The sequence below is a fragment of the Euprymna scolopes genome, chromosome 41 (assembly GCF_053919585.1).
Source record: "Euprymna scolopes isolate OS-2025 chromosome 41, ASM5391958v1, whole genome shotgun sequence".
In the NCBI taxonomy this organism is placed as follows: Eukaryota; Metazoa; Mollusca; class Cephalopoda; order Sepiida; family Sepiolidae; genus Euprymna; species Euprymna scolopes.
Genome location: NC_136522.1, coordinates 14168290 through 14182121, shown reverse-complemented (window position 1 = coordinate 14182121; position 13832 = coordinate 14168290). Strand labels below are relative to the sequence as shown.

General features: G+C 37.0%; 1 protein-coding gene across 1 annotated transcript; it reads right to left on the bottom strand.

Annotated features, from left to right (window-relative positions):
* Positions 1–765: 765 nt before the first annotated feature.
* On the bottom strand, positions 766–6749 carry LOC145266353 (protein fem-1 homolog A-A-like). Its single transcript, XM_080121968.1, has 2 exons — positions 6532–6749; positions 766–3291 (listed from the first exon to the last, which is right to left on the bottom strand). The coding sequence occupies exons 1-2, from the start codon at positions 6539–6541 to the stop codon at positions 1448–1450; spliced, it is 1854 nt and encodes a 617-aa protein (XP_079978094.1). The 5' UTR covers positions 6542–6749; the 3' UTR covers positions 766–1447.
* Between the last annotated feature and the right edge of the window lie 7083 nt (positions 6750–13832).

The window sequence follows — 13832 nt, the reverse complement described above, 5'->3', positions numbered from 1 at the left end:
ATACAAGAAAAGTTTATCAATTCTTACATGTCGAAAAGGTTTGCTTTCTCTATAGACGGGCTGTGCCGTAGAAAGCAACAGTAAACACTAAATCGATAGATTTTGTTTATCAAATAACGATGTATTGATTATATAGCATAAATGTGACGCTGACACCACCCCCTCCACAAAAAAAAACAGCACCAAACTGATACTGCTGAAAGTCAGTTTAGCGAAGTACTTGGATTGTTCGAACTACTGTTCTCATCTTGAGCGTAATTTGCAAAATGTTGCAGCAGGAGGAGCCTACCTTCGTCATGTGTATGCCGTCGAACTAAAATCGGCACGAAATTTAGTTAAGCCACAGGAATAGGTTCCCGGATTAGTTGATGTACCTGAAGAAAATCAACTACATCGGCTGAAACATTGCGCAAATAACAAATGAGAGAAGTGGGGAGATGCACAAAATGTTTGGTCGACCTTATTCGGATGCCTCTTGCGGAACTCGTAATTTCTTTAAGTCACGGTCGATATGCTCGATTCCAGAATTCGATAAAGTACATCTCGCGAAAGTCGAAGATTACATCGGTCGAAAACTTGTGCACCTAACACTCAAGACGGAGACAGTAGAGGGAACAATCCAACCGACGCAAATCATCAATCCTAACCCTAAAAACTAGCGGGTGATAAACCGATTCATCCATGGAGATAAAACCGTATTATATGCCAGAAATTCATCACGGCACTGCCAGCGGCTTTCTATTATATAAACTAACAGGCGTCCAGTTTAAAGTAAAAAAAAAAAAAAAAAAAAACTAAACAAAATCCCACAATGTTGGTATATTCTTGGTCGGCGTTGGTCCGGATGAATATCTAAAATTAAAAAAAAATATCGTTTGAAAGCCAACTGGGCCAGGTTTGTTACCAGGGGGGGGGAGACCAGTTTTTCAATTTTACATTATTTTAAAATCAGAGGGGGAAAAGATGAACACAGATTTTAATTATAATTTTGTCCCAGGCAACGCCGGGGTGCCTTGCTAGTCAGCAAGACTGATAAAAAGGTTCCTATTTACTTGTTTGTCTATATTTAACTACGATCTTCTCTATGGTTGGATATGTTCAAGCTTCGATCATGTTCAGAATGGAGAAAGAAAGAAAAACTAACTTAAGTCAATCCGTAAATATAAACAGATTTGGATAAAAAATACGGTAAGCTTTGTAAAAATAGGAATAAAAGTTATGCAATTGCCTAACCACAGAGATAGAATTAAGATCTCTTATGTGGCGGGAAAAAATTCAGCTGAAGAAACAAAGTTGGCATCGAATAGAGACAGAAGAAAAATTAAGTTTTCTCAGTCTAACTAATAAAAAAGAAAAAAAATGGAAAGCAGATAAAGCTAGGCAAAATCCTTGAATTTCAGTCCAACAGTAATTTTTCAGACCGTACAGTTCCGCAACAAACAGACGTCTACAAGTGAGAGTCGATCAAATCCACAATTTCCTTCTTCAAAACGCCAGAATACGGAATACTATTATCGACAATTACCCGTATTGCAAGAGAGTCCAAGTCTAGTGGCTGTTTTGGAATATTAGGCAGCGTTCCCCAACGACTAAAGTCCATAGCGGAGTAGCCTTCCTTACACAAATAGCCAAAATTACAGTCCGCGTCCATCAAGCTGTATACAATCTTTTCTACTTCCGTATTCGACGCATGTTTGAGCGCATACATCAAGGGAGTGTGCCGCAAGTAGTCCTTTGAATTCGGGTTGGCACCGTGTTTAAGCAACACTTCGACTAGCCTCGCTGTGTTCCATTCCTTCTCCCTGCCAAATCTGATAACCACATGCAAGAGAGACTGGTTGTAGTCAACACGCGGGTCCTTTTCCACGACCTTTCTAACAACGGCCCCGAAGAGATTGCTTTCCTTCTCAAGGATTTCAAGGTGGTCAAGGCTATTCAGCATGTGCAGGAATGCGTCTATGGTTTCATCGAAATATAAGTCTTCAATGTGGTGATCCTTGCAGATATCTTCCTTAATGGTACCCCACTTCTCAGCTGTTGCGTCCGATACAATTTCGAAGAGTGTCAACGCACATTCCTGGAAGAAGATCCTTTCATTTTCGTCACGATTAATGAGGAGCATATCAAAGAGTAATGTAATAAAATCTGTGTTTTCCAACACGCAGGACATGTTACCCAGTTTATTGACTGAAGATTGGGCATAATCCAGCAGGACACGGAGTTCCTGCAGGTGTCCTTCCTCTTTCACAGTCACAGCCGTAGCAATAAGAGACCGAAGTTGGATAGTTTCGGAACGTTCGAAGACCCGTTTAAGGACCAATATAGCTTGGTAGCCTAGTTTAACCGGTCGGTGCCTTATGGCGTCTAACTCGTCGGTGGTAGAGAATTCTCTTTCTGAAGAAAGAACATCAGTATCTGGGACCCATAATACTTTAGGATACCCATTTTGTCGCAATTCTAGCGTTTCGTACCAGTAATCCAGTGATGAAAAGCCCGCAAGCACTATAAATGCATTGTAGGCGTCCTTAGCGTCAATCCGCTCCATTTCAATGAGCGTGGGGATCTCCCTAAGATACCTAAATATCTTCATATTCAACTTTACAGTGGACAGTAGTAACGGGGTGATACCGTCTTTCCCGACAAGGCGAACATCAGCGCCAGCGTCCACGAGCATTTCTAAAGCATCCACATCACCTTTTTCGACAGCTGCGTGAAGCGCTCCGTAGCCTCTGTTATCACATTGGTTTAGGTTAGCGTTGTTGTCGATCAAATAGCGACAAATGTCAATTTTCGAAGTAGATTCCATCAGGGGAGACGTGCCGTGTAGACACGGAACGTTCACGTCGGCCCCAAGCCTCAGCATTAACTGGACTACCAAGAGATCTCCAGATTTGATAGCTTTCGTCAACGGGGTACAGCAACCTGGCAATATTTCGTTGATGTCGTGCAGGTTTCGCGCGATGATTTTGATCAACTTGTAATTAGACCGTTCAAGAGCGACAGACAGAGGATGGTGGTTTTTTCGCCAGTTATCGCACATAGTTTCCCGACCCTGTCGAAGTGAATGCTCCAGAAGGTACTGGACGATGTCTATCCTGGCTTTCTTGATTGCATAGGGGAGTGGTGACCAGCATTGTATGGCAGAGTTTAAGATTGTGCTGCACTGATCGTCGCTGAAGCTAGTGAATATCTTCTCGATTTTATGTAACGAACCGGTGTCGATAGCGTCAAAAATGTCGGTGAGTTTATGAAGTATGGTCAGTTTGTCAAATTCCATTTCTGGTTGGGGTCCTGTAAAAGATGAAATGTGATATTTAGGAATTTGTTTAAAACAAAAAGAAAATTGCTAACAAGTTTGGTTTGCAGAAAAATCTAGCAGCTATGCATGATATAAGGCTGCTTAAATTTGACAATGTAAACATGTAGCATAATCTATATAACTAACGGGACCTGTGGAAATTCCACAGGAGGTTGATTCATGTGTAATATACTGATGTTGGCATTCTGTAGATATTCAGTGACGCTCTGAACTATTGTTTAAACTGCAAATTATTTATCTAAGCTAGCAGAGACGCCCGGCGTAGCCAGGTCGTAAAATACGCTTAAATATATTTTAATTCTTGCAGATTTTGTATTTATTAGAGTTAATTTTCTAGCGATTTTGATATATTGTAATGTTGCGATTTTAAAAATCGCAAAGATATCTATATACGACTTGGGTTCATCAGCTTGAATCGAAACCGAATCCCAAATATATAACTTTAGTTCCTTCAGCTATAAACAGAACCGAAACCAAAACTTCGTAAGAATTCTTGATAAAATTATAAAATAGATCGGAGTGCCATTAGCTAGAATCTAAATCTAAACCCAAATTATGAATTCTTGGTGAAATTATTTATGACAAGAAATGGAAGTACATAAGAATCCGGATGTAAGCGTGCCACAGAAAACACGCTATCGTGTTAATATAGCTATTCGTCTTGCTCGCTTTGGTACAACTGTCGTTTCGGTTCCGATTTAGGATCTGTTTCGCGCAAACACTTTATAAAAGACGTTAGGAGAAATTTACTATCCAAGAAATAACGATAAAAAAAAAAAGGTACTTTTTGCATTTACCCGCGCTGAAATAACGTTTAGAAACCTATTTAACATGTGTGTGTTGGGGGGGGGGGGTTAGAAGGTTTCGTAAAAAATTCTGTAATTTCACCTAACAATTTAAAAACTATCGTACAACTTGAAAATACTATTTAACACAGAACGCGGGTCGTTAAATGCATGAACACCTGTTAAAAAGTCGTAAATAAAATACGGGACGAAGTGGGGGGGGGAAGGCAGACCGAACTTCTCAAAGCGAAAAAAAAAAAAAAAAAAAAAAAAAGCATTTGTTCGGAATGTTAAACAAAGTGTAAAAAGTCACCCCTCCCTGATATATAAAGAAAAAACATGAAAACCTAATTTCAAAACGAGGCTTACTTCGTTTTGCTTAATTCGTAAACCTCGATAGTTGAAACCCTTTTAATAGTTCTGAAAATATTATCTGAACGCGTTTAAAAATCGTTCACGGATAATCTTATGCCGAAAAAAAAAAAAAAAAAAAAAAAAAAAAAAAAAAAAAAAAAAAAACACGTTAGTATATTTTCTGTAAAAATAGATATTGCTTCGAGTATATTCGGCGGGGGTCTTAACACTTTACTTCCGGCGACTTTCATGATCGGTTTAATGATTTGTTTGGATCGGTCAATACTTATATTTAATTTGGTAATTTAAAATTTAATTTCCTATATCAAGAGCATTAGGAGGAATTTTTTTCTCATGTACGTAGGACAAGAGGAAGTGCCGTCAATGTGGCCGGGTTGTTCACTGAAGACTTACCTAAAAGAGGTATTACCCTCAACCAGAGAAGCCAACAAACGAAAGAAAGTACATACATATATAGATCGATGCCTCCGTTTAGTCTCGAAAGACTAATGATACTCCCTGTAGACGCAGTTGCGCGTGTAATAGTGTGGCAAAGGTTGCACAATAACCAACCACTCCTCTCCTGAATCGGCACTGCTCGAGTCCAGTAGCAAGGAGAAGTCCAGGACGACTGGAAAAAATGCCGGGACAATCGGAGAGCACATACAGAACCTGGAAGTCTCAAATGGTCACCCATCTGGTACTGGCCAGGCACATTATTGCTTAATCGGTGAGCTGACAGGAACATGGCGTGTCAACGTGATTATGCCATATAATATATATATAACTACCTGGCTTGTTTTGTTTTAAGTATACAAACTCATTTTTTACGGCTTGTTTTACAAACAAAATGGCCGCAGGTTTGTTTCCCCTGAAAGAAACTGTAGGCTTCCATCTTGTTTGCGAAACCACTCGTAAAAACCGAATTTTGATATTTAAAAAACTACTTTAAAGACAAAACAAGCCAGATAGGTACTAAAGTAACCATGGTAACATTTGATTGTATATTTGATTTTCCCCCACTTAATCTGCTAAATCCCCGAAATTTGGTAAATCTAGTAACGTTCCTGTCTTCAGTTTTATGTCTTCTACCGAAAGAAATTGATTTTTGCGAAGTAATTGGTAGCGGAACGAAAATTACATCGAAAAACATTAGTCTCGCAGAAGTTTGAGCAAAGTTATTTATTTTTGTACACAGGATACGACGGATTTATAATCTCGACGTCAAGTAAATTTTGGTATTTTAAGAATTGGTTTCGAAATTTATATATTTGTTTAGCACAGTTCGTATTTTACCTCAATTCAAATAAATCGAAACTTTGGACCTCAGAATCGAATTCTAAAATTTCGAAATCTTGATAAGTTTTAAGATTAAAGATGCAAAAAAAAAAAAAAAAAAAAAAAAAAAAAACAGAAGTACTTTACAATTATTAAAAGTCTCCCCCCCTCTCTATATATGGGAAATATAAAATTAAAGACTCACAGAATACGGACTCTTTAGGCTTTTCAAATTCAATTCAATTTTGGTACTGCTGCATTGTACGAACCGGATTTTGTTACTGTTGAATATTACGAACAGAGTTTCTCGTAAATCTCTGGTATAGATGGACCAGCAATGGCGGGTATTTGTGAATCTATGTAACTACACTAAAATATTTCTTTAGAAAACCTTAATATTACGGGGAGGGAAAAGGTGTTTAATTACTTTGTATTAAAAAGGAACGAAAACTATCGCATTAAAGCAACATCCTTTGATAAGGGTGTATGCCAACACCGAATGTCTCAGACAAAAATCATCTTTTGGTTTTCAAGTAATTTTAATTTACCTACAAAAGATGTGATAAGTCCAATTTTAAAAATATTTGTATGGCACTGTTTAGGACGGAAATTTAAACGTTTAAAAGTTTGGCGAAAATGGGTGTGGCAAATTACAAATTAGTTTACAGATAAATATAAATACAGTTGCAAAAAAAAAAAAAAAAAAAAAAAGAAATAGAATTATTGAAAAAATAATCCAACGGTCTTTGACGTAAAATTTAAAAGCTTGTCCGAAAAACTTGGTGGCAGACTTACCTGAAGCCATTCTTTAATATCAGTTCGTAGTTGACTAATTTAAAAATTGAAAATTAATTTAAAAAAAATAGAAAATCATAAAAAAAAAAGATTTTCAGTTGTATGACTGCGAGAGAAACACTTAGAAAGAAATGTCTCTCAAACTCAAAATAATAGAAAAAAAAACAAAACTTTTTAAAGTAGCACAAATAAAATAAAAGTTAAAACTGGAAGAAAGACCAAAGAAAGTCGCAACCTCCTTTTGAGTGCGTTGCGTGTTTAAATAGTTAATCATGTTGTTGTTGTTGTTGAATGAAAAGTCGTCGTCATAGTAGTAGTATTAGTAGTAGTAGTAAGGATAAGCAAAACCAGTGGAAAATCCACGGTAGTTGAACATTTTTAAACCACGTTATAGCTAATATGAATAAAAAATAAAACAAATAACGACGAATTTAAAACTTTTTTTTTTAGCAAATAACTTTATTTATTTTTTTAACTTTTAAAGCTGTAAATAGTTGATTAAAAAAATTTAGATTTCTTTCTCAGGAAGAAATAAATATTACGCAAGTATAAATCATGTAGGACATCTGCATGAATATAATTACACGTAATAGTTAACTAAAGATGATCATCTTCTATAATATAAATCTCACCAGTCTGTTTAAATGTATGTATGTATGTATGTATGTTTGGGGTGGAGAGGGCTCTCGTAAGCCGTGGTGAAGGCAACCTTTCTAGGAGAAGCAAATCTCTGATTTAAAAAACCATAAAGCGGAAGACCAGTACCCGCATAAAGCTGGTCTGCAGTTTAATTTGTTGCTGGCTATCTTGCTCTTGCTTGTTCCTGGATCTCAACATTTTGAACCGAGAGAGAGAGACTTAGCTGTCGTACAAAGCTAAGACTCTGTAACATCGTCTTTGTATAGATACTCCCTCAGGCATTTGGGCTCATGGATTTTAAATGTCTGAGGGAATGGCACTCGTCTGACAAGACGTTGCAATCATCATGTATGTATGTATTATGCTTAAAACTTTCGACAGAGGCGACGGATTCTCGCGAGATTGTTGAAGCTCGACGCTTCGGACGACAAATATCGAAAAATTGGTCAAATGCAATAATTCCTTCACCCTCAACTGGGCACTGTTCTACAGGGATGGGTCGCTTTTTTCCGCCGATATTTTCGAAAGTCATCCCCTCTTTTCGGTTGTCTGGCCTTAATTAAAACCTTCGTCACTTATGATTTGGCGATGGGCACAACAGCAAACACGTCACGTTTTTTTTTCACGTCCTTTTCCTCCTCCGCGGTACGGGTTCGAGCCTGCCTGCCTGCCTACTACTACCACTTCTTTTTTTTTCTGCTCAACACACGCCTCCAAACACCCGAACAACGTTGGGCACCCAGGCTAGTCACATAAGAAAACCCCTTAAAGCCGGGCGCCCCCACGCCCGCTAGTGCATTATAATTCGCCTAATCTACTACTACTACTACTACTACTACTACTACTACTACTGTCACATATTTTTTTTTTACTAGTATGTGAGGATGCTGCTATGACAGAGAAATACGTACTACACTGCCACCACAGAGGTGAAGATAATGCCTGGGAGGATAATATTGTGACGAAAACCATATACCACAGGGCTCTCCTTTTAAGATAGAGGTAATGCCTAGGAAGCTTATTTCATGACTAGCGAACATATATTACACTTTCAGCCCATGTTAGAAGATAATGCCTGAGAGGATAGTATGATGACGTACATAATATACTGCACGACTTTCCCTAAAAGAGGAAGGTAATGCCTGGGGAAATAATTTCATGATAAACAAACCTACACTCTCAGCCCAAATGAGAATATAATGCCTGGGAGTAGGATAGTAACAGGAAAAACTTATAATACACGATTTCCAAAAAAAGTGGTAATGCTATGGTGATCGTCCAATGATAAGCGAACAGATACTACACTTCCCAAACATATACTTGTGTTCAAAGTGTAGTCGTTGGCGCAATTCTTTGTGTATTGCTTTCCAATATAGTCGCGTCTGTTCTAGTAATATTTAAAAACTAGTTTACTGCATTCATTATTAGTCCTCCGACAAAAAGGAGGGTAGACCTTTAAATTCCCCCTTGTCCGTCCGTCCGTTCGTTCGTTCGTCTGTTCGCACTTTTCTCAATAACTACGCCTTGGGATTTTTTGAAATTTTGCACAAACATTAAACATGATGTGAGTAAAAAAGTAAGAGAACGGATTTTCCGGGTACCCCCCCCCTTGGGGTGCCTTTCGGGTTAAAATGGCAAAAATGGGCACTTGTGCTTCTTAAAAAAAAAATTGATGCCTTGAATTTTTATAAAACTGATTTCTATATAATTTTGTTTGTCTATGCTTAGTGATAACTCTTGTGTGTGCTCCAGGGGCTCTTTTAGGCCTAATAAAAACGCTCCATTTTTGGGACTATTTTACCATATTTGTCCAAAATTTTCTGTGTATGTATATTTAGCAGTTTTGCATGGTGCTGAACTCAAATTTAAACATGTTAAGTCATTGGCGACTTATAGGACTAAATAGTGGAGACAAGTGATGAACTTATTTCGTTTTTGCATGGTGCAGAACTCAAATTTACATATGCTAAGGCCTAAAACTGCACCGTTTGTTCATTTTAACCAGGATTTGACGTCCCCTGGGGACTTTTGGGGCTAAATGGGAGGGGGCAAATGCTGAACTTGGTGACTTTTTATATCTCGTTCACTGTGCACTCACAGGGGACTATGCATGCTTCACTTGTTATGTTTCGTCTCTTTGTCCACAAAGCCTACATTTACTGATTTCCCTAGTTTTATTTATTTTATTCTTCAGTAAGAGACGGAGAGAAATAATTAACAAAAAAAAAAAAAAAAAAGAAAGAAAAAAAAGAAAACATTATTTTTTGTCACTTTTCACTCCAAACAATGCTTATTACCACTTGGAGGTATGAAGCGAAAATTTGGGGACGTATCCATAGTAGGGAGTTGAGCAGTGAAATTTAAATTTCTGTATGTCAGTACAGTTAAAGGAGAAAGAGACCCGTAGGTATTCCAAAGTCTAGTATCTTTATGGAAGAAAATATTAGCTTCGTTTGTTTTCCGACATCTAGGGACTTCTGCAGTATAGAGGTGGGATTTTGCCGCTTGTCTGGTCAGTAGGAAAGTTATTTACCTCCAAGAGATCACAAGTGCTGCGAGCTCGTCAGAGCACATTTTAAGACACATGTAATAAAACAGGCACAGTGATACAACATAGTGAGAATTTGTTTGCATTAGACTTGACAAAAATCATGCTGTAATCAGTGTGTAAGCAGCTTTGTGTGGCTGTATTAATGGTAAGAAACTTTGTTCATGGAATTTTCGTTTGGATGTAGTTTTGAGCACGGAAAGCGAAAGAGAGAGAGAGAGAAATAAAGAGGCGGAGAGAGAGTGTAAGAGAACGCGGACGCGCGCATGACAGCAGCAACTGTATGCAAATGAGCGAGCCATATGCGATATGACGTCACAGCTACGAAGAAGAAAAGAAAAAGATTATGAAAGAAGAAAAAACGTTGCCAAGAAGGACAGAGATAGACGTGTTACACACATTGTCCGAGAGGGACAAGGAAAAGACAGGGTACCATGTGGTTGACACGCTAGAGCACAATAGAATACAAAAAGACTTTAGAACAATAGACAAGGCGTTATAGTGCAAGTACCTGTAAATAAATATATGTTGTTTCAGCTAAAAAAATAAAAGTCAGTCGAATTGTTTCTTTGTCCAACATTCATTGCAACTGTCTGCACACAACGTATGGGTCGCAAGTGTGGACATATAACGGCCATGTTACACGATAAAGAAACAGAATATATTTATTTGCTATGGTTCTAGCGAGTCCAGTGCTTGCTGTAAATATTTTATGGAATAATGTTTTAAGAAACAATGGTAACAGAAAAAATTCAAAACGACTAACTAATACACAAAAACCCGATGTCGACAACAATTTGCTAAAAATTAGTAAGGTCGTGTATGTTTTCAGATATCCTATAGGGAATGTGTCTCCAAAAATAATTCATATATCGGCACGACAAAGACTAGTATATTTCTCCTTCTTACATATCACCGGTCTTCTCACAGCTCCATCTACCAATATCTATTTGCACACGAAAATGAGCCTAAAAATTACCGTCATTTTAGCCGTCTCATATTGTAACCTACGCCTTCCCATCAAAAAAGCCCTACTCATGCTTTTAAGCTTTTTTAATTGAATTTTTCAATCAATTCATTGAACGTAATTTTTTAATTCATTACTCGCCTGAAGACGATTCATGGAAGTCGAAAATGTTCGCGGTTTTGGTGAATTTCTTTTTACGTTCAAATAGAAGGTTCGGATATTGACCCGCCAAATGAAAAAAACGGATCACAAGAGAAACAAGCAGGGATTATCTCTGCTTATCAATGCAATATGTATAAGAGAACAATCCTGCCATATATATATATATATATATATATATATATATATATATATATATATATATATAATGAAGTCGAAGATGTCTTCTGGTGCCGGGTTTGAATCTATCCACCGGTGTTAATCGTGACACACTGCACTGATGATTCCAGAAAGGATGAAACACTAGTGTCTGTAGGTATTTAATAATTAGTATAGTAAATAATTATATATAGCGGGTTTATGTTACAATACACAGAGTTACAAAAGGTGGTGTCAAAATTCAAATACATAACAAATAAATATCATCAAAGGCACGATAACTTACTCTTCTACCTATCTAGACAAGTTCAGAGTGGCTTTACTAAATTGAAAACGTTTGTTCAGTTCGAAAAATAGTGTTGAGAGTTACGTGAGAACAAGGAAAATGGCCGCGACTTGACACCTAAATATTTGAAGTCTTGAAAATAACTACATGATAATAATAATAATAATAACTACATAATAATAATAATAATAATAATAATAATAATAATAATAAAAAATAACTACTACATAATAATAATAATAATAATAATAATAATAATAATAATAATGATAATAACAAAATACTGTAAAAAACCTACCCAATAAGAGAAGATAACAAACAAGACCTATTTTTGTCTGAAAGAGAAGAAATAAGCTCTCCCTAGATTGCGATGTTGATTTTGTAATGTCAGGATAAGAGAGAGAGAGAGAGAGAGAGAGAGAGAGAGAGAGAGAGAGAGAGAGAGAGAGAGAGGGCTTTGCACGATGCATTGTTGGCAGTACATATCGAAGATCTCGTGTGTAAAAAAACGTTCTTTTTACGCAGACTTAAGGTTTCGCTGCAATACGCTAGTGTTATTACTTGTGGGTGAAAACGATAAACGAACCCATCTTTAAAATCGGCCCATTAAAAAAAAAAAACAACAAAAGAAACATCATCGCCCTTTTTTCTCGGCTTTATGTTTGTACAAAAGCACCACATTTTAAATTAAAAAAATGATAATGTCCATAAAGAACATTTAATAAAGCTAAATCACCGATTATAAATGAATGCCGTCGTTATCCGTTTTGATAATATAGAATCGTTTCCATCTCAATCTTTTCGTCAAAGTAATCATTTTAATTACATTTACTGATTACTGCAATCTACACTAGTAGTTCGTTTCCGTCGAAATATTTTGCGCATGCGCAGATTAGCTATACAGTGTAAACTGCTAATGAAATCCATTTTACATGCATCTATACTTACGATGTGTCCCAGAAAGCGATATAATTGGTTGAAAAAACTAGATGGCTTGGGCTACTTAAATCGAGTAATACAATCTAATAAGTCGCCTTAACAAACGGTTGTCCGTAATAAAAACTACTACTACTACTACTACTACTACTACTACTACTAACGGTTGTCCGTAATAAAAACTACTACTATTACTACTACTACTACTACTACTACTACTACTACTAATAATAATAATAATAATAGAAGACGAAATATGATATGGTTTAATCCACCAAATGACATGGGTATAAAAATAAAAATTGCCATAGTTTTTCTCATGGCAGTAGATAAACATTTCCGTAAATACGACGTGCCTCCAATAAGTTTACGGACCTTTCCCCTATGGACACTTTTATTGATAGTACATACATCAAACTCTAGTCGACTTTGGAGTAATCTTCTCCGGCTGAAATGCGCTTGTTGTACTATTCCAGCAACTTCTGGAACGGCACTTTGAAGGTTCTATTGTTTTCTTCGATCTTAGGGAATAACCAAAAGTCACAGGGAGTAAGGTCTGGACTATAGGGGGGGTGAGGGTCAGGGTTAGGGTTAGGAACTATCTTGATGTCCATCTTCGTCAAATAGTCTGTGACAAGGATGGAGTTGTGGACTGGTGCATTCGCGCAAATTTTCCGCATCTTCAGTTACTCGTGAATTATTGTGTGCACAGTTCCCACACTGGCATCAAATTGTCTCTATAGACACACGACGGTCCTTATCCATTAAATTCTGTATTTAATCACTCAATTCTGACTTCCTTCTTACTCCTCTCATACATCTCACCACCCCTCATAGACTCTCTGCCTTCCTTGAATCTCTTATGCTACTCAAAAACTGATGCTTGCTTCAAATAAGATAGTCCAAAAGCAGTTTGAACCATTCCATACGTTTCTGAGACATTTTTTTTTTCAAAGTTTAAAACAGAATTTTATTCATATCGTTTTTTTTTTTTAAGTTTCCTTGCGTCCAGATTGCATTTTTAAAATTCACCAGCTGTGAAATTCAGACTTTAGTAGGATGTATTCCAATTCTTGCTGTAGCTGTTGATTTGAATCTGAAATCATAAAGATAGGTCAATCATTGCATAAGGTGTATAGCAATAACATACTGAATTTTCTAGCGTCTACCCTAATTTGTAATGCATGTAGAAAAAGTCTAGAAACTTATTGAAGGGACCTTGTAAAATAAAACATCTAAAACCATCAACACTAATGACCTCAAAATTGGTTATAGTTTTATCTTACTTTCGTTGAAGTTCTCAGAAATCAAGGGGCCCCACTTCCTGAGGCACAGGATATATGATACACAAATAATTCTCTTTTACATCATGAACACTAAGTAAAGAAGTTGAGAACATGTGTTCTATCCCCCTTTTCTACAAAGGAATCACTACTTATCAAGGCCCATAGGCCACTCGAGGCTAAAGTGGTCAAAAGGACAATATCATAGTAATCGTAACAAGTGTAACTTCGGTAAATTAGATTTCAAGAACTTGTTTACGTTGGACTTGAAGACAGCCATATTGTAGTCAGCTGGAAAGCAGGTAAACGGAAGGGAGTTCCACG